Genomic DNA, 20,310 nt, shown 5'->3' with positions numbered 1-20,310 from the left:
GGTGCATTCTACTAGAGTAGCTACATCGTGGGCCTCTGACCTCTGACCTCTGCTGTGGTGGTGCATTCTACTAGAGGAGTAGCTACATCGTGGGCATCTGACCTCTGCTGTAGCGGTGCATTCTACTAGAGTAGCTACATCGTGGGCCTCTGACCTCTGACCTCTGCTGTAGCGGTGCATTCTACTAGAGGAGTAGCTACATCGTGGGCCTCTGACCTCTGCTGTAGCGGTGCATTCTACTAGAGGAGTAGCTACATCGTGGGCCTCTGACCTCTGACCTCTGCTGTAGCAGTGCATTCTACTAGAGGAGTAGCTACATCGTGGGCCTCTGACCTCTGCTGTGGTGGTGCATTCTACTAGAGGAGTAGCTACATCGTGGGCCTCTGACCTCTGCTGTGGTGGTGCATTCTACTAGAGGAGTAGCTACATCGTGGGCATCTGACCTCTGACCTCTGCTGTGGCGGTGCATTCTACTAGAGTAGCTACATCGTGGGCCTCTGACCTCTGACCTCTGCTGTAGCGGTGCATTCTACTAGAGGAGTAGCTACATCATGGGCCTCTGACCTCTGACCTCTGCTGTGGTGGTGCATTCTACTAGAGGAGTAGCTACATCGTGGGCCTCTGACCTCTGACCTCTGCTGTAGCGGTGCATTCTACTAGAGGAGTAGCTACATCATGGGCCTCTGACCTCTGACCTCTGCTGTAGTGGTGCATTCTGCTAGAGGAGTAGCTACATTGTGGTCACTGCTCCGAGGAGTTCCCCTCAATGACATTTGTGCCTTGGCCAGTTGGGCATCCCCTGAGTGGGGGACATATCAACTATGACTGCCCTGAGCTCAGTCCTATGGGACTTTGCTCTCTGTCTGGCACTTACCTAGTTCACCGATTAATCTGGTATTGTGATACCATATTGGAGTGATCCAATATACTGGTACATAACAAATGTTACTCAAGTAACCACGTTTATGTGAGCTGTTGGATTACTCCAAACCTTTTTGTTGGTGATCTACAGCACCTTGAAAAGGACATGAGGTGGAAGTAGTGCAGCGGCAGCTATTTAAGGTGGTCAGTCGCAGCACTACCTGGTACACGGTACTAATGTGAAATTCTTACTCGGAATGTATCCTGCCACCTGGAAGGATACCATATTGGAGTGATCCAATAGCTCATATAATCGTGGTTACATACGTAACCTTCGATGTTCACTGAATTGCTAGCGCTAGTTGCTCAAAGATACCTAGCATCAATACTAGCTTTGTTAACGCCGGCTGCGTGATGATGCAGTTTCCTGTTTAGGTTAGAGGTCACGTCGAAGTACATTTCAAATATAACAGATTTTAAGCGATCTATGTTCTTCCATACTAAACAGATTGCTCTCTCAAGTGTTCTTGGAAGATCACCTTTGAAAGAACGGGAGAATGCAGAACACAAGTGCGCATTTTGGAACACAAAAATGTTTTTAACACGTTTTAACTTTTGATGATGTCATTGGGTAGAACTTTTTAACTTTATATTTGTTTCTACAAATTTCAGAAAAGCGCCATTTTCACATATGTAGACAATGTGCTGTCAATAATGAAAATGAGGATGAAGAGATTTTCCTTTTAATTAATGAATTACGTAATTCATTGGGATTTCCTCTTTCTAAGTCTGCTGTTGTTGTGTGGTGATGATGCAGACTTCTACCAGTGTTTCTGTGGTAATACTGACACCTACTGGTTCATCATTGTCTTGACTGATCCCAAAGAGAAAGAACTAAGCTATAGCAGTAGTACACTACATGCCCAGTGCATTATTCATACATTAATACATTTATACATATATTTATCATTTATATTTTATTAACACTATTAAATTACTGCACATTTAAAGTATTTTAGAGCAATAGTACACTATATCCACAGTACATTATTTGAACATTAATACATTGATACATACATGTATCATCTTTAATAACAATATTAAATTACTGCACATACAAAGCATTTTAGAGTAATAGGATTAAATAATATTTTATTTGAAATAGAAGTAAACTAGAAAAGGGAGATGTTTGTGTTGCCATAATCCCAACTATATGTCTATTTATTTTCACGTTTCAAACGTTAGTGGCCAGCACATACACTTTCTGGCCTCACGCCTTAGTTAAAGGTTAATCAATGAATTTGTGTTGGTTCAATTATAAATATTTTACTAATTATTCTAGCCATACGAGAAATATAAAAATAGCCTTAAAAGATCATTATTTATAACTGGATTCATTATTTAGGATGCAGGAAGCATGACAGGGATTCATGAAGTTCAAACTTCATTTTGGGACCCTGGAAGTCAGAAACAAACATAACAGTCATTTATTTATTTAGTTGGTTAGTTAGTTAGGTTAGTTAGTTAGTTAGTTAGTTACCTGAGCGTCCATCACTGACATCAACATAATTTGTTTGATTGACATCTATTAAATTATTGGTTTTGATTGATAACTTATGAGGTTGTACTCACAGGTGATTGGTCCGATGGTGAGGGGTTCGAGGGGAACGGAGGGGGTGACAGAGCGGTATTTCCTTTTGGCGCAAACCTGAGAAAAGAGACGAGAAGGAGTCAGAGAGACCAGACACAGACAGAGAGACGAGAAGGAGTCAGAGAGACCAGACACAGACAGAGAGACGAGAGAGAGTCAGAGAGACCAGACACTGAGACAGAGAGACGAGAAGGAGTCAGAGAGAACAGACACTGAGACAGAGCGACTCAGGAGAGTCAGAGAGACCACACACTGAGACAGAGAGACGAGAGAGAGTCAGAGAGACCAGACACTGAAACAGAGAGACCAGAGAGAGTCAGAGAGACCAGACACTGAGACAGAGAGACAAGAAGGAGTCAGAGAGACCAGACACTGAGACAGAGAGACAAGAAGGAGTCAGAGAGACCAGACACTGAGACAGAGAGACAAGAAGGAGTCAGAGAGACCAGACACTGAGACAGAGAGACAATAAGGAGTCAGAGAGACCAGACACTGAGACAGAGAGATGAGAAGGAGTCAGAGAGACCAGACACTGAGACAGCGAGACGAGAAGGAGTCAGAGAGACCAGACACTGAGACAGAGAGACGAGAGAGAGTCAGAGAGACCAGACACTGAGACAGAGAGACCAGAGAGAGTCAGAGAGACCAGACACTGAGACAGAGAGACGAGAAGGAGTCAGAGAGACCAGACACTGAGACAGAGAGACAGAAGGAGTCAGAGAGACCAGACACTGAGACAGAGAGAGTCAGAGAGACCGGAGAGTCAGAGAGACCAGACACTGAGACAGAGAGGACAGAGAGACGAGAAGAAGTCAGAGAGTCCAGACACTGAGACAGAATGGCAAGAAGGAGTCAGAGAGACCAGACACTGGGAAAGAGAGACAAGAGACCAGACACTGAGACGAGGAGTCAGAGAGTCCAGACACTGAAACAGAGAGACCAGAGAGAGTCAGAGAGACCCTACAGAGAGACCAGAGAACGAGACAGAGAGACTCAGGATAAAGAGAGTCAGGAGTCAGAGAGACCAGAGAACGAGACAGAGAGACTCAGGAGAGTCAGAGAGACCAGACACTGAGACAGAGAGAGTCAGGAGTCAGAGAGACCACACACTGAGATAGAGAGAGTCAGGAGTCAGAGAGACCAGACACTGAGAGACAAGAAGGAGTTAGAGAGACACTGAGACAGAGAGACCAGGGCCTGTATCCACAAAGCCTCTCAGAGTAGTAGTGCTGATCTAGGATCAGTTTCACATTTTAGGTCATAATGAATAAGAATATATGGACAGATTGGGACCTGACCCTAGATCAGCACTCCTACTCTGAGACGCTTTGTGGATACGGGCCCAGAAAGCCTCAGGAGAGTCGGAGAGACAACACACAAAATTAGTGAGACCAGAGAGAGACCACAGACTGAGTGAGACCAGAGAGAGACCACAGACTGAGTGAGACCAGAGAGAGACCACAAACTGAGTGAGACAAATGAGAGACCACAGACTGAGTGAGACCAGAGCGAGACCACAAACAGAGTGGATGAGTCAGCGGGAAAGATGCAGGACTCACTGGAGTGCAGGAGGAGCTCCTCTGGTCACAAAGGCTGAGTCTGCAGTGCAGGAATACGTCCCGGTAGTCCCCCTGGTACAGGAACAGCAGAGCAGAGAAGCGAGCCCTGAGGGACGAGCCACTCTCCTCCACCCTCACCTGACGGAATTCAGTCGGACATCTAGGAAACAGGGAGGGTCAGGGTTTAGGTTAGATAACGCAACCAAAATACACAAATATTAGGGTTCGGTTTCCCAGACACAGATTAAGCCTGGTCCTGGAGTAAAAAGCATTCTCAATGGAGAAGCTCCATTTAAAGTGTTGTTAGTCCAGGACCAGACATAATCTGTGTCTGGGAAAACCTCCTCCATACGTTCCTTGAGTATGAACAAAGACACACATACTTGTTCTGAATGATGTAGTATCGCATGATGTCCTCAGGGTCGGGGGATTGCGTGGCATAGCAGTCCTCCAGAACGACCACAAAACGCTCCGTCTCGGACTCCTCTACGGACACACCCACGTGCAGCACGGAACCCACCGGCAAGGTGACTACGCCCGCTGGGTAAGCCTTTGTGAAGTTGTCGCTGTGGTACAGAGTCATGTTGGAGCCCACTTTGGAGCCCTTACTGACTTTGGAATCCTTCAGCCTGTCAAATGGGCAAATAGGAGATTTGGTTTTGTTAGATTCCAAATAAACAGAGTAAAAAAACTAATGGACACTTAGGAAAGCTCAAACCAAGTTTATTCACCCACTGGGTCATACAGCAGCATAAGACAAAGACATGTTTCCACCATTGGTAGTATATAGACCCCAGTTTGGGTGGAGCATCCTCCTTCCCTCTAAACATGACATGTTTATTGCTAAGCAGGAAGTTAAGTGATGCAGGCAATAAACTGTTCCTTCTCCCAAAGTGACGTGACCTGACCTCCATTCCTCACTAACCCACATCTCTCCATTCTTTTCAGTTCCTGCAACCATGTGATTGCCTTTCCTTTACTCAATACATTCCAAGCTTAACTGCCTCCACCACATACATTCCTCCTACAGATAACCATTAACTTCTGGTGTAGAAACCTGACTATGGTACTCCACATTTCAAGTTTAGGAGTCAGAACCCATCAGTTAATAAGAGATGCAGTCAGAGATGTTGAAGGACAAACAAAGTGCCTTGGGTGTGAGAAATGCACTTTACAGGCTAAATAAAATGAATCGTTATTATCATTATTTATAATAATAATAAAAAATGTAAATTATTTTTGAAGCACTTTTCAAGATACCCAAAGTCACTTTAGATAGGCAAGATAAGAAATTCTTATTATTATTGTTATTATTATTGTTATTATAGTTTTAACACTATTACACAGCCAGCTTCAGCTACGTATCTTGGTGGAACAACCAGAACAACCAGTACTGTGATGAGTGGACAGAGGAGGTGCAAAACTCTTAACTAGTTATCTGAAGGATCATCAAGAACCACAGGTTTAGAGTAATAACTGTCTATTCATTAACAGAATACTGACAGTCCGACACGTGTTAGCCTGCATTGTGTTACGTTATGTTACAGGGTTTGGTTGTAGAAGTGGGGGGGGCATAATTATTATCATTTTTAAATCCAGTCGGATAAACAGCCTACCAAACCACTCGGAGGCATCCGCATGGTCCTAAAGTACACCGTTGCCTCGTATTGTATCACATTCCAATGATAAAACTGGTCAAACTTGTGCCCCTGTTGTGTTACATTCTCCATGTTTTACATTGTTTACTGTAACGTAACGTCTCCACTTACGACAGGTAGGGTTTGATGGCCACATCCAGGCTGGTCTCTGATTCCAGAGGGTAGGCACAGGAGAAAGGTACGCTCACGGGTCGGCTGAAGGACACGTCGTCAATGTGGTAGATGAATAAACTGTTGGAAAAGATGGCGTCAGTTCCGTTTGTCTGGTGAAAGGGGGAAAAGGGAAGAAGATTAGAAGCTAGGAGAGGACCTCTCACCAGTTCCCATTTTTTAATACAATTCTTGGACTATTGTATTTCAGTTCATCATTTTCTGTTGATGGCAACATGTCTCTCTAGCCTGAGTACCGGTCTCTTTAGCTAAAATTCCACTTGTTGCCACTCCTTGTCATTGCCGAAGAGACTGGCTTTCGGCAATCTCAATGCTCAGTGTCCAGTCGTATTTACGGCGCAGTTGCTGATTGGTAGTTGGAAAAAACATAAATATTTTCCATGACAAAGTTACGGAACATAGGGTGAGCGCAAATTTGGCACAATATAGAATCAATATAGAATCAATATAGAATAAGAATTTGAAGAACAACAACAAACAATGCTGTTACGAACTGCTGCTGTAATTATCTTGTGAGAATGCAGTGTCAATCATCGAAATAAGAATGAATAGAAAGGGCGTCTCCATTCAAGTCAGTGGAGCTCCCCAGCTTGTAGTCCTAAAACCTGGAAATGAGTTCCCTCTGGTTCATTCAGCCATCCCTAAGGGAAATATTAATGTGGAAAGACTACCGTTTTGGAATAAAAGCTGAAAATAATGTCTGAGGTTGACACAGGCTTAGGAGATCTTACACATTTTGTTCTATGAGATAATATCAAATCAAATTTTATTGGTCACATGGTTAGCAGATGTTAATGCGAGTGTAGCAACATGCTGGTGCTTCTAGTTCAGACAGTATTATCTAACAAGTAATCTAACAAATTCACAACGACTGCCTTACACACACAAATGTAAAGGGATGAATGAGAATATGTACAGTTGAAGTCAGAAGTTTACATACACCTAAGCCAAATACATTTAAACTCAGTTTTTCACAATTCCTGACATTTAATCCAAGTAAAATTCCCTGTCTTAGGTCAGTTAGGATCACCACTTTATTTTAAGAATGTGAAATGTCAGAATAATAGTAGAGAGATTGATTTATTTCAGCTTTTATTTCTTTCATCACATTCGCAGTGGGTCAGAAGTTTACATACACTCAATTAGTATTAGGTAGCATTGCCTTTAAATTGTTTCACTTGGGTCAAACGTTTCGGCAAGCCTTCCACAAGCTTCTCAAAATAAATTGGCTGAATTTTGGCCCATTCATCCTGACAGAGCTGGTGTAACTGAGTCAGGTTTGTAGGCCTCCTTGCTGGCACACACTTTTTCAGTTCTGCCCACAAATGTTCTATAGGATTGAGGTCAGGGCTTTGTGATGGCCACTCCAATACCTTGACTTTGTTGTCCTTAAGCCATTTTGCCACAACTTTGGAAGTATGCTTGGGGTCATTGTCCATTTGGAAGACCCATTTGCAACCAAGCTTTAACTTCCTGACTGATGTCTTGAGATGTTGCTTCAATATATCCAGATAATTTCCCTGCCTCATGATGCCATCTATTTTGTGAAGTGCACCAGTCCCTCCTGCAGCAAAGTACCCCCACAACATGATGCTGCCACCCCTGTGCTTCACGGCTGGGATGGTGTTCTTCAGCTTGCAAGCCTCCCCCTTTATCCTGCAAACATAACGATGGTCATTATGGCCAAACAGTTCTATTTTTGTTTCATCAGACCAAAGGACATTTCTCCAAAAAGTAGGTTTTTGTACCCATGTGCAGTTGCAAACCGTAGTCTGGCAATTTTATGGCCGTTTTGGAGCAGTGGCTTCTTCCTTGCTGAGCGGCCTTTTAGGATATGTCAATATAGGACTCGTTTTTACTGTGGATATAGATACTTTTGTTTCTGTTTCCTCCAGCATCTTCACAAGGTCCTTTGCTGTTGTTCTGTGATTGATTTGCACCTTTTGCACCAAAGTACGTTCATCTCTAGGAGACAGAACGCGTCTCCTTCCTGAGCGGTATGACATCTGTGTGGTCCCATGGTGTTTATACTTGCATACTATTGTTTGTACAGATGAACGTGGTACCTTCAGGCATTTGGAAATTGCTCCCAAGGATGAACCGGACTTGTGGAGGTCTACAATTTTTTTTCTGAGGTCTTGGCTGATTTCTTTTGATTTTCCCATGACGTCAAGCAAAGAGGCCCTGACTTTGAAGGTAGGCCTTGAAATACATCCACAGGTACACCTCCAATTGACTCAAATGATGTCAGAAGCTTCTAAAGCCATGACATAATTTTCTGGAATTTTCCAAGCTGTTTAAAGGCACAGTCAACTTAGTGTATGTAAACGTATGACCCACTGGAATAGTGATACAATTAATTAAAAGTGAAATAATCTGTGTGTAAACAGTTGTTGGAAAAATTACTTGTGTCATACACAAAGTAGATGTCCTAACCGACTTGCCAAAACCATAATTTTGTGGTGTGGTTGAAAAATGAGTTTTAATGACTCTATCCTAAGTGTATGTAAACTTCCGATTTCAACTGCATTTCCTATTCATTTTGCAACTTAACTTCATGTATGCTTTCACGGAAAACAAGGACATTTCTAAGTGACACCAAACTTTTGAATGGTAGCAAGAGTACAAGTACATTAGGGCGTCTAGTTTGAGAAACAGACGCCACTCAAGTCCTAAACTGGCAGCTTCATTAAATGGTATCCGCAAATCATCAGTCTCAACGTCAGCAGTGAAGAGGCGACTCTGGGACGCTGGCCTTCTAGGCAGAGTTCCTCTGTCCAGTGTCTGTGTTCTTTTGCCCATCTTAATCTTTTCTTATTATTGGCCAGTCTGAGATATGGCTTTTTCTTTGCAACTCTGCCTAGAAGGCCAGCATGCCTGAGTCGCCTCTTCACTGTTGATGTTGAGACTGGTGTTTTGCGGGTACTATTTAATGAAGCTGCCAGTTTAGGACTTGTGAGGCCTCAAACTAGACACTCTAATGTACTTGTCCTCTTGCTCAGTTGTGCACCGGGCACTCCCACTACTCTTTCTATTCTGGTTAGAGCCAGTTTGCGCTGTTCTGTGAAGGGAGTAGTACACAGCGTTGTACGAGATCTTCAGTTTCTTGGCAAATTCTCGCATGGAATAGCGTTCATTTCTCAGAACAAGAATAGACTGACGAGTTTCAGAAGAAAGTTCTGTGTTTCTGCCCATTTTGAGCCTGTAATTCAACCCACAAATGCTGATGCTCCAGATACTCAACTGGCCAGTTTTATTGCTTCTTTAAACAGAACAACAGTTTTCAGCTGTGTTAACATAATTGCAAAAGGGTTTTCTAATGATCAATTGGCCTTTTAAAATGATAAACTTGGATTAGCTAACACAACGTGCCATTGGAACACAGGAGTGATGGTTGCTGATAATGGGCCTCTGTACGCCTATGTAGATATTCCATTCAATATCTGCCGTTTCCAGCTTTAATAGTAATTTACAACATTAACAATGTCTGCACTGTATTTCTGATCAGTTTGATGTTATTTTAATGGACAGAAATGTGCTTTTCTTTCAAAAACAAAGACATTTCTAAGTGACCCCAAACTTTGGAACGGTAGTGTATATGTGTCACGACACCGACGGATGGTGGCGCCCCTCCTCGACCGGGCGGCGCTCGGCGGTCGTCGTCGCCGGCCTACTAGCTGCCATCGATCCTTTGTTTCACTTTCTGTTGGTTAGGTCTAGGTAGATACGCACCTGTTTTGGTTTAGTTATTAGTAGGGGGGGTTATTTAGTCTAGCGAGGTATGTCTGTGTTTGTGTGTGATTGTTCCTTGTCAGGTTTGGGGAAACTTGAGGAAACGTGTGGTTTTTTTTCTCTGCCTGTGGTTGTTTGTGTTTTATCATCGCAGAGGTATTTATGGGCTGCGTCCCTATTTTTGGACGTCTAATAAGGATTTGGAGCCTGGTATCTGTTTGGCGTCCTGCCCTGCCGTGTTGGGACTTTCCTTGTTTTGTGCATACGGATTAAAAGTGTGTTCAAGAATTTACTGTCTTCTGCGCTTGACTCTACCTCTCCTGCTTCCTTGAACTACATACTGACAATATGTATGTATATTTATGTTGTATTACACAGCATTTGAAAAAGAGACGTAGACCTCAATATGTCTTCCGTGTTAAAGTTCAACATAAAAATAAAACATCTGTATTCACTGTTCCATCCTTGTGCAGTTCATGCATCTCCCCTTGCCTCTATCTCTTCCAACCTCTCTGTTTTCCTCTCATAGCGTTTGAACCAGTTGCCCAAGCATGACCCAGAAGAAGCAAACTACAGTAGTTTGGTCACTTACTTTTAGCAACTAAAAATATAGATAAGAAAAGAAGTACCTTGTTCTTTCTTACTGGATATAAAATAGTCTTCAGGCTACTGTGTTCACAATGAACTGAGGGGGAAGTTTGAATGGCGAGAGCTTCTCTGGTGTGACGTGATCACATTGGCTGGTGATAAACATGCAATAAATGGAATGTTCATATTTGAAGATTACCAAAAGGCCAGTGTCTTTGGCAATGACAAGGATTGGCAATGAGTGAAATATTAGCTAAAGAGACTGGTATCCAGGCTAATGTCTCACAGCAAGAGTTCTCTTTTGAAAGTTTCGGTGAGGAACGGGGTGAACGGGTCGGCGTCTGTTCTCACCTCCAGAGTGTTTCCGCAGGCGCCCTCCTTGCGCTCCACCTGGTACCAAACCATGCCGTCACGCTCTTCGTGAGCATTGCACCGGGGGTCGGCCAGGTTAGCGGTGGTGGCGTCCAGACCAGCGGCCTCTAGGTTACTCCTGTTGAGACCCACCTGTACCAGGCTCCGCCCACACACCACCTCTGGGTGCAGCAAAACAGGCTGATCTGTAAGAGAGAACGAGAGCGAGAGGCATGAGAAAAGAAAGACAACAGAAAAAAAGTTATTCAAGAACCTCAAATGAAAAGAAGGAATTACAAATTCTCATATACACTCTTAGAAAAAAAGGGTTCCAAAAGGGTTCTTCGGCTGTCCCCATAGGATAACCCTTTTTGGTTCCAGGTAGAACCCTTTTTGGTTCCAGGAAGGCGTACTACTTGGAACCCAATAGGGTTCTACCTGGAACCAAAAGGGTTATAGCTGGCACCAAAAAAGGGTTCTTCACAGGGTTCTCTTATGGGGACAGCCGAAGAACCCTTTTAGGTTCTAGATAGCACCTTTATTTATAGGAGTTTACAGTACATAGGTCCCTCAATCAGGGTCTTCTGAGAACTCACCTGGCCTCTCACACCGCCATGTGACCCCATCGGTGTTCACACAGGTCTCCCCTGCTCTGCAGGTACCACACATTGCTTTTGGCGTAGTCGTGGCAACCTGTGACTGCGTTGTTGTTGTGGTGCGATTGTTCTCTAGTGGTATTTCTGTAGTTGTGACTGGTTTTGGTGTTGTGGTGAGAGCTGACACATCTGGAACAAGGAGTTAAACAGGAGACACAGTTATGAGGGAACATTCATCGCTCATGTTTTGAAAGAACTAGCATGCTGGTATCACCAGAATCATACAATACGCCTATATGAATGGATGAATATGCTGAGTACTGTTGATATCTAGGGCCATAAGAAGAACATCATGGTTTATATAACCAGCTGGTGAATGACTAAGCAGTAAACAGTTAAAAAAAGAAATACCATAACTTCAATTCAAAAGATGGAACAACAACAAGCCCCACTCAGAACTTGGCAGAGCAGGGGGCGAAACCTTACATGCACAATAGGCAAAGTAGCACCCAGGAGGCATGACGAACTTGTACACAAAGTAGTTCCCAGGGCATGCCTTGACGTGGATGGGCTGAGACTGCACCCAGCAGCAGTCCTCATTGAAGCTGGCGCAGACTGCACTCTGGACAATCTCATCCACCTGCTGGGGAGGAGGAAACGCCAGCCACAAGGGAGCCTGGGTGCCGCACTTGAACGAATCCACACACTTGTCCGGCATGGACACGCTCTGGTTGCCGATGAACATGCGGTAATAGCCGTCCCAGTTCACATTGCGGTCGCAGTGTTTGTTGCCCACGTCGTTGTTGGTGGAACGCCAGGCGTCGTTCAGGACCGTGTAGATCTTGCAGGGGTTGGCGCACTGCTGGATGCCGTCGACCGTGATGCAGTCCTCCCCATCAGCGCACTCATAAAAGCCACAGCTGAACCGGACATGGGCAAGGTTGGTGTTGGAGGTGGTGTAGGAGCGGCGGACACGGCGAGGGGCATGGTGGTCGTCAGTGGCGGTGTGGCTGGGTAAGCAGATGAGGCCGTCTCCGGAGAAGCCCTTCTTACAGGTGCATGTGATGTCACCTGCCATGGGCGAGGTGCGGCAGACGGCTTGTTCGTGACACGCCTCGCAGCTGGTGACAATCGTTCCTGTGGGAATTTGGGAATACATGGGTTCATCGTCTTTTTAGGTTGAGGTATCATGATACACCTGCATTGTTTTGATGCCTCCATTTTTAGGTTCTGCAACTAAAGAGCAGAGAAAGTCAATTGTGTGGTGGGTTAATACTTAATACATAATACATGTATCCCTACACTGTCAACTCTAACCAAATATATTTTGGTCAGAGTTCGATATGGCTAAACTAAAATAAGACACTCAATACAAAATCAAATAAACAAATGCTATATAGTTTATATCATATATAGTATTCATTATGTAATATACATAAATATTTTAATGTATTAAATATACAGTGCATTCGGAAAGTATTCAGACCCCTTGACCTGTTCTACATGCTGGTAAGTTACAGCCTTCTTCTAAAATGGATTAAACCACTTTTTACCCTTAAGGACATTCAGAGACTTGTCCCGATGCTACTCCTGCGTTGTCTTGGCTGTGTGCTTAGGATCGTTGTCCTGTTGGAAGGTGAACCTTTGCCCCAGTCTGAGGTCCTGAGCACTCTGGAGCAGGTTTTCATCAAGGACATCTCTGTACTTTTCTCCGTTCATCTTTCCCTCGATCCTGACTAGTCTCTCAGTCCCTGCCACCGAAAACATCCCCACAACATGATGCTGCAACCACCATGCTTCACCGTAGGGTTTGGTGCCAGGTTTTCTCCAGACGTGACGCTTGGCATTCAGGCCAAAGAGTTCAATCTTGGTTTCAACAGACCAGAGAATTGTGTGGGAGGCAAAGTCACATGCTGGAGAGTAGAGTGTAGTAACAGGCGCACTTTAATTCTGTTCCAAAAACCAAAGCACATAACAACAATAACATGCCCAAAACACGGAACATGAACAAAAGGTCTGGCGCGTGGCAATACCCACATAACATGAAACAATATCACACAAAGACATGGAGGGGAACAGAGGACTAAATACATGCAGTGTGATTAGGGAATGAAAACCAGGTGTGTATGGAACAAGACAAAAGAAATGGACATATGAAAAATGTAGCGGCGATGGCTAGAAAGCCGGTGACGTCGATCGCCGCCCGAACAAGGAGAGGAGCAGACTTCGGCAGAAGTCGTGACAGATATTCCTTTAGGTGCCTTTTGGCAAACTGCAAGAGGGCTGTCATGTGCCTTTTACTGAGGAGTGGCTTCCATCTGGCCACTCTACCATAAAGACCTGATTGGTGGAGTGCTACAGAGATGGTTGTCCTTCTGGAGCTATGTCAGAGTGACCATCGGGTTCTTGGTCACCTCCCTGACCAAGGCCCTTCTCCCCCGATTGCTCAGTTTGGCCGGGCGTTCAGCTCTAGGAAGAGTCTTGGTGATTCCAAACTCTTTCCATATAAGTATGATGGAGGTCACTGTGTTCTTGGCGACTTTCAATTTTTTGTACCCTTCCCCAGATCTGTGCCTCGACAGAATCCTGTCTCTGTTTTCTACTGACATTTCCTTCGATCTCATGGCATGGTTTTTGCTCTGACATGCACTGTCAACTGTGGGACCTTATATAGACAGGTGTGTGCCTTTCCAAATCATGTCCAATCAATTGAATTTACCACAGGTGGACTCCAATAAAGCTGTAGAAACATCTCAAAGATGATCAACGGAAACAGGATGCACCTGAGCTCAATTTTGAGTCTCAAAGCAAAGGGTCTGAATACTTATGTAAATAAGTTATTCATGTTTTTTATTCAAATTCTAAAAACCTGTTTTCACTTTGTCATTATGGGGTATTGTGTGTAGATTGATGAGGAAAAAATGAATTTAATCTATTTTAGAATGAGGCTGTAACGTAACAAAATGTGGTAAAAGTCAAGGGGTCTGAATACTTTACGAATGCAATATATAGTATATTTGCGTGTACCTGAGGTATGTCCAGCGCTGGACAGAACCAGTAGAGGAACCAGCAGAGCTATCAGGATCATCCTCATCAACACTAGTTACTTATACAGGGGCAGAAACAGGGAACACAACCTGAAGGAAAATACACTTATTATATTCATCCACACTTTATCCACAATTTACATCTACTGGAAAGTCAGTCACTTTTAAATTCAAGGTCATCCTATTGTGATTAAAAATATATTTTATTTTCTGTCACAAGACTGCAAAGAACCATGGTACAAAACATAAAATACAATAATAGATATTAAGCATGGACACAGACATTCTCTGGAAGGTATTATAACATTTCAAACTTAATCTGTTCAGATATATTAATTTCACCAAACCAAAAATAACTTTGTTTAACCATACAGTATGAATAGTGATCTGAGAGGAGTACTGACTTACCAAATGTTGATGCTGACTGCTGGAACCCACCTGTAAGCTAGGCATTTATACACTGGTTATCAGGGAGTGGGGGAAATGGGACACATTGTGTAATATTCCCAGGGACAATACCTTAGCCTGGGTCCCAGTATGTTCAGCTCTCATTCCACTCCTTGCCACTCCTTGTCATGATAAACAGTTTGGCAATGACACATAGTACAAGGAGTGAAATGTCGTTAGAAACTGACTGGATTTCAGGCTAACAATGGGTCTGGAAGAGGTTCAGTGACAACGTTCCGGAACTCCAATTTGAGCAGCAGCAGCTGAAAAATGAGCTCCTACAAATATTGAAATTTACATGGTTTTTAGAGTGAAGTACATCGGAAAAAAGCAAAAGAAAACTGCAAGACTGAATAGGAGAAAAAACAAGCAACAAACAAAGAAGATAGGCTTTTGAAAATAACTATTTTTCATAAAATTGTAGTTATCTTAGCAAGCTGAATTGTTTACCAGTTGCTAAGCAGTTGCTAGGGACTCTTTTGGAAGAAGCTAGCTAGCTAACGAAGAACAACAAAGAATATCTAGTTAACAGAAGAAAAGAAAGAGAAAATCAGGACAGAAGAAAAAGGATATCAAAGTGAAACAGTTCTCTAAAGACACAGGAGACAATAATACAAGAAACAACACTTCTGTAGCTTGTCAACTATGTGTCTGTCTATCCCTGTTCTCTCCTCTCTGCACAGGCCATACAAACGCTTCACACCGCGTGGCCGTTGCCACTCTAACCTGGTGGTCCCAGCGCGCACGACCCACGTGGAGTTCCAGGTCTCCGGCAGCCTCTGGAACTGCCGGTCTGCAGCCAACAAGGCTGAGTTCATCTCAGCCTATGCTACCCTCCAGTCCCTAGACTTCCTGGCGCTGACGGAAACATGGATTACCACAGATAACACTGCTACTCCTACTGCTCTCTCTTCGTCTGCCCACGTGTTCTCGCATACCCCTAGAGCATCGAGCCAGCGGGGTGGTGGCACTGGAATCCTCATCTCTCCCAAGTGGACATTCTCTCTTTCTCCCCTGACCCATCTGTCTATCTCCTCATTTGAATTCCATGCTGTCACAGTTACCAGCCCTTTCAAGCTTAACATCCTTATCATTTATCGCCCTCCAGGTTCCCTTGGAGAGTTCATCAATGAGCTTGACGCCTTGATAAGTTCCTTTCCTGAGGATGGCTCACCTCTCACAGTTCTGGGTGACTTTAACCTCCCCACGTCTACCTTTGACTCATTCCTCTCTGCCTCCTTCTTTCCACTCCTCTCCTCTTTTGACCTCACCCTCTCACCTTCCCCCCCTACTCACAAGGCAGGCAATACGCTTGACCTCATCTTTACTAGATGCTGTTCTTCCACTAATCTCATTGCAACTCCCCTCCAAATCTCCGACCACTACCTTGTATCCTTTTCCCTCTTGCTCTCATCCAACACTTCTCACTCTGCCCCTACTCGGATGGTATTGCGCCGTCCCAACCTTCGCTCTCTCTCTCCCGCTACTCTCTCCTCTTCCATCCTATCATCTCTTCCCTCTGCTCAAACCTTCTCCAACCTATCTCCTGATTCTGCCTCCTCAACCCTCCTCTCCTCCCTTTCTGCATCCTTTGATTTTCTCTGTCCCCTATCCTCCAGGCCGGCTCGGTCCTCCCCTCCTGCTCCGTGGCTCGACGACTCACTACGAGCTCACAGAACAAGGCTCCGGGCAGCCGAGCGGAAATGGAGGAAAACTCGCCTCCCCTGCGGACCTGGCATCCTTTCACTCACTCCTCTCTACATTCTCCTCTTCTGTCTCTGCTGCTAAAGCCACTTTCTACCACTCTAAATTCCAAGCATCTGCCTCTAACCCTAGGAAGCTCTTTGCTACCTTCTCCTCCCTCCTGAATCCTCCTCCCCCTCCCCCCCTCCTCCCTCTCTGCGGATGACTTCGTCAACCATTTTGAAAAGAAGGTTGACGATATCCGATCCTCGTTTGCTAAGTCAAACGACACCGCTGGTCCTGCTCACACTGCCCTACCCTGTGCTTTGACCTCTTTCTCCCCTCTCTCTCCAGATGAAATCTCGCGTCTTGTGACGGCCGGCCGCCCAACAACCTGCCCACTTGACCCTATCCCCTCCTCTCTTCTCCAGACCATTTCCGGAGACCTTCTCCCCTTCCTCACCTCGCTCATCAACTCATCCTTGACCGCTGGCTACGTCCCTTCCGTCTTCAAGAGAGCGAGAGTTGCACCCCTTCTGAAAAAACCTACACTCGATCCCTCCGATGTCAACAACTACAGACCAGTATCCCTTCTTTCTTTTCTCTCCAAAACTCTTGAACGTGCCGTCCTTGGCCAGCTCTCCTGCTATCTCTCTCAGAATGACCTTCTTGATCCTAATCAGTCAGGTTTCAAGACTGGGCATTCAACTGAGACTGCTCTTCTCTGTGTCACGGAGGCTCTCCGCACTGCTAAAGCTAACTCTCTCTCCTCTGCTCTCATCCTTCTAGACCTATCTGCTGCCTTTGATACTGTGAACCATCAGATCCTCCTCTCCACCCTCTCCGAGTTGGGCATCTCCGGCGCGGCCCACGCTTGGATTGCGTCCTACCTGACAGGTCGCTCCTACCAGGTGGCGTGGCGAGAATCTGTCTCCGCACCATGCGCTCTCACCACTGGTGTCCCCCAGGGCTCTGTTCTAGGCCCTCTCCTATTCTCGCTATACACCAAGTCACTTGGCTCTGTCATATCCTCACATGGTCTCTCCTATCATTGCTATGCAGACGACACACAATTAATCTTCTCCTTTCCCCCTTCTGATAACCAGGCGGCGAATCGCATCTCTGCATGTCTGTCAGACATATCAGTGTGGATGACGGATCACCAGCTCAAGCTGAACCTCGGCAAGACGGAGCTGCTCTTCCTCCCGGGGGAGGACTGCCCCTTCCATGATCTCGCCATCACGGTTGACAACTCCCTTGTGTCCTCCTCCCAGAGTGCTAAGAACCTTGGCGTGATCCTGGACAACACCCTGTCGTTCTCCACTAACATCAAGGCGGTGACCCGATCCCGTAGGTTCATGCTCTACAACATTCGCAGAGTACGACCCTGCCTCACACAGGAAGCGGCGCAGGTCCTAATCCAGGCACTTGTCATCTCCCGTCTGGATTACTGCAACTCGCTGTTGGCTGGGCTCCCTGCCTGTGCCATTAAACCCCTACAACTCATCCAGAACGCCGCAGCCCGTCTGGTGTTCAACCTTCCCAAGTTCTCTCACGTCACCCCGCTCCTCCGCTCTCTCCACTGGCTTCCAGTTGAAGCTCGCATCCGCTACAAGACCATGGTGATTGCCTACGGAGCTGTGAAGGGAACGACCCCTCCATACCTTCAGGCTCTGATCAGGCCCTACACCCAAACAAGGGCACTGCGTTCATCCACCTCTGGCCTGCTGGCCCCCCTACCTCTGAGGAAGCACAGTTCCCGCTCAGCCCAGTCAAAACTGTTCGCTGCTCTGGCACCCCAATGGTGGAACAAGCTCCCTCACGACGCCAGGACAGCGGAGTCAATCACCACCTTCCGGAGACACCTGAAACCCCACCTCTTTAAGGAATACCTAGGATAGGATAAAGTAATCCTTCTAACCCCCCCCTTAAAAGATTTAGATGCACTATTGTAAAGTGGTTGTTCCACTGGATATCATAAGGTGAATGCACCATTTTGTAAGTCGCTCTGGATAAGAGCGTCTGCTAAATGACTTAAATGTAATGTAATGTAACTATAGATCCCAACTACAGTAGAATCTTAATTTGATCACTCTTTTGTTGCTGAACATTTCCCTGTGTATTTCAGTTTTATGAAGACTTCTAAAGTTAGTAATTTCCATTTAGAAATTTCAGACATGATTTTCTTTTACGAAAAATGTATCAACCCCTACAAAAATGTCCATTAATTATAATCCACATAATTGTTAACATTTTCTGTTGCTGCAGGATTATTTTCCTTCTGTAGCAAACTGGCTCAAATTAAGATCCTACATCTGTATCAACGTTCATATGCAAGGAATGTAACAATGGCCTGATAACCATGACAACCTGGGGTGTGGTTAAGGTAAAGTCTATATGCTCTGTTGGGTGGCGTCAGATACATTGGATGTTTTCAAACTAATTAAGTGACAGGGCATGTGTATGGTGGCTGGTGGGTGAGTGGCATTAGGTCAACACCGTATGATTTATGAGGTAAATAATGCCTCACAATAACCCAGAGAACCACTTAACATTTGGCTGACTTCTTACCTCTCAGGCTCTGTTATAAAGACAATGTGTAATGGGTTGCTGGTGCTCTTGGATAGGCCAACACCCTTGTTTTAATGTCATTTCCACCCTTCATCAATCAGTTGTTCAATCAGTTTTTTTGTCTTCTGTTTGCGCTAAAGATATGCATGTTTCAACTATGCAGTTTTTTTTATCTGTTTTTTGTCGGATGTGTTATATATATGCTTGTTTCGACCCGTGCCATGCTTTCGGATACACCCTAGCTTGATTGTCCCATTTTTTTCGATCTGTTTTTTTTTCTTCTGTTTGTGATATAGATATGCCTGTTTCAACTGTACCGTGCTGACAGATAGGCTACCTCTAAGTGTTCTTGACATTGTTCCCTTTATCGTTCAGTTTTTTGTCTTCTGTTTGTACTATAGTTTCAACTGTTTCAACTGTGTTGCGCTCACGTAATACATCTCCAATTAGTCAGTGGATTAATAACAAGAAAAGATCTGACCCAATCCCTTTGTCTTATTCCAAACCCTTTTCTCTTTGCTCTAGATGACCAACAATAGCCAGTTGTCACCATGATGACATTATATAAACTATTCACGCTGAGGGAAAGGTGAACTGTTCCCTCTAAACACAGACTCAAATGGCACCCTATTCCCTGTATAGTGCACTACTTTTGTTTACTAAGATGGTCAAAAGTAGTGCACTAAATAGGGAATAGGGTACCATTTGAAACGGAGCCATAGTGTTCCACAGGCATTATCCCTCTCTCAATGGCTTATAGACGATACAGCAAGTTTTGTTATTTTGTTTTAGTGTTCAGTCAGTTGTACATGCTTGAACCATTTGAGAGCTAGGTATTTCATGTTTAGAGGCTGCACCCTTATAAGGGAGTACAAATAACATTAAGCCTGATCAATCAATTAGAAAACCTTAGTAAATAACATACTCAACACCTTAGCAACAAGCCTAAAACCAAATATTGTCACATCATGTAGCCTAATTGATGAAGAAGGAAGCAACCCCTCAATAGGTCCTGCTGTTTAGTCAGGTGTTGTATCTTAATTTGACCAGTTTCTCACAGCAGGAAAATAATCCTGCAGCAACAGGAAATATGAATTATTGTGTGGATTATAATTAATGGACATTATTGTAGGGGTTGATCTTTTTTTAGTTAGGGCAAATTAAGTCTGAAATGTTCAAGTGTAAATTACAAACTTTAGATGCCTTTTTAAACGTCTGCTAAATTACTTAAATGTAAATGTAAACTTTGTACACACATCAACATTTGAATTTCCTGCAACAACAAGGTGATCAAATTAAGATTTAACATCTGTAACCCTAACCCTGCTTTGCCAACAGACCAGAGCAAGAGATAACAGAGAACATACATTGATATAATGACACAACAGACTGATA

At 44.4% G+C, this 20,310-nt stretch overlaps 1 protein-coding gene across 1 annotated transcript; it reads right to left on the bottom strand.

Annotated features, from left to right (window-relative positions):
* Positions 1 to 1,819: 1,819 nt before the first annotated feature.
* LOC106592962 (pancreatic secretory granule membrane major glycoprotein GP2) lies at positions 1,820 to 14,779 on the bottom strand. The gene is made up of 10 exons (XM_014184316.2): positions 14,623 to 14,779; positions 14,195 to 14,304; positions 11,654 to 12,304; positions 11,168 to 11,356; positions 10,572 to 10,777; positions 5,841 to 5,992; positions 4,455 to 4,700; positions 4,072 to 4,231; positions 2,494 to 2,569; positions 1,820 to 2,318 (listed from the first exon to the last, which is right to left on the bottom strand). The coding sequence occupies exons 2-10, from the start codon at positions 14,259 to 14,261 to the stop codon at positions 2,299 to 2,301; spliced, it is 1,767 nt and encodes a 588-aa protein (XP_014039791.1). The 5' UTR covers positions 14,262 to 14,304; positions 14,623 to 14,779; the 3' UTR covers positions 1,820 to 2,298.
* Between the last annotated feature and the right edge of the window lie 5,531 nt (positions 14,780 to 20,310).

Source organism: Salmo salar, chromosome ssa02, assembly GCF_905237065.1.
Source record: "Salmo salar chromosome ssa02, Ssal_v3.1, whole genome shotgun sequence".
NCBI classification, from domain to species: Eukaryota; Metazoa; Chordata; class Actinopteri; order Salmoniformes; family Salmonidae; genus Salmo; species Salmo salar.
Note: the sequence above shows the minus strand (reverse complement) of the source record. Positions and strands in the feature narration are given on the sequence as shown.